Source organism: Habropoda laboriosa, unplaced genomic scaffold, assembly GCF_001263275.1.
Source record: "Habropoda laboriosa isolate 0110345459 unplaced genomic scaffold, ASM126327v1 scaffold61, whole genome shotgun sequence".
In the NCBI taxonomy this organism is placed as follows: Eukaryota; Metazoa; Arthropoda; class Insecta; order Hymenoptera; family Apidae; genus Habropoda; species Habropoda laboriosa.
This window is the reverse complement of record NW_017100203.1, coordinates 1,257,353-1,258,135: the sequence shown is the minus strand read 5'-3', so window position 1 is coordinate 1,258,135 and position 783 is coordinate 1,257,353. Positions and strand designations below refer to the sequence as shown.

The window sequence follows — 783 nt, the reverse complement described above, 5'->3', positions numbered from 1 at the left end:
TATAATAATTATTTATTTATTTATGTTATATTAACTTAATCTGTACAGAGAAGCAATTATGAATTGAAAATACTACCTGTTGGTAAAATGTAGGGAGCATCACCAGCACCCACCTCGTAATATTCAAAATCATCCTCTTCTGCATCTTCATAAATATCTTCTTCACCTATAAAGATATAAGTTTTGGTGATATGTTCTATTTCTACATAAAAGAATATAAATCAGTTTTATTTACCATCTGAAAAACTGTCTTGTGGATCTGGATGGAGTGCTTGGCATTGATTCATTGCATGAAACATTGCTTCTAAATTATTTGTGTTGTCAGGAGCAAATCGCATTTCTGTGATAGGTGTATCTGCATCTTCATCTTCATTTTCTGAGCCACTATCAGAAGCTGGTGGTAATGGCACATATTTAAAAAAATATAATCTTAAAATTTTTAAGCAAAATTATGTAGAAGATAAAAATTCTTTAATTTAACTTTTAGATTTTCTTCAATTCTATTCAATTTTTATTTTTCATTAAAAAACAAACAATTGTGCACAAAGGAAACTTAATATACCTGGAAGATCTACTTTTGCATCAACCATAATATATAAACATTGTCTTGGATGTACTTGTTCATCTCGTGATATGGCATGTAAAGATATATGAGGATATTCAAGTGAAAATCCTTGTTGTGTATCATAATTCACCCAAGAAAGTAAGCTACCAATGTGAAGATTATATTAAAACATGAACATAACTATTAAATATAAAACTGTTTCATTTTAATTTTTACAT

The 783-nt window shown here is 28.1% G+C and overlaps 1 protein-coding gene across 1 annotated transcript in view; it reads right to left on the bottom strand.

Moving 5' to 3' along the window:
- Positions 1-783, bottom strand: part of LOC108570515 (methylosome subunit pICln) — a 3,817-nt gene that overhangs the window by 2,391 nt on the left and 643 nt on the right. The window contains exons 3-5 of the mRNA XM_017932388.1: positions 563-708; positions 236-412; positions 77-166 (exon numbers count right to left, since the gene is read on the bottom strand). Coding sequence (XP_017787877.1) covers positions 77-166; positions 236-412; positions 563-708 — 413 coding nt within the window. The remainder of the gene's footprint in view (positions 1-76; positions 167-235; positions 413-562; positions 709-783) is intronic.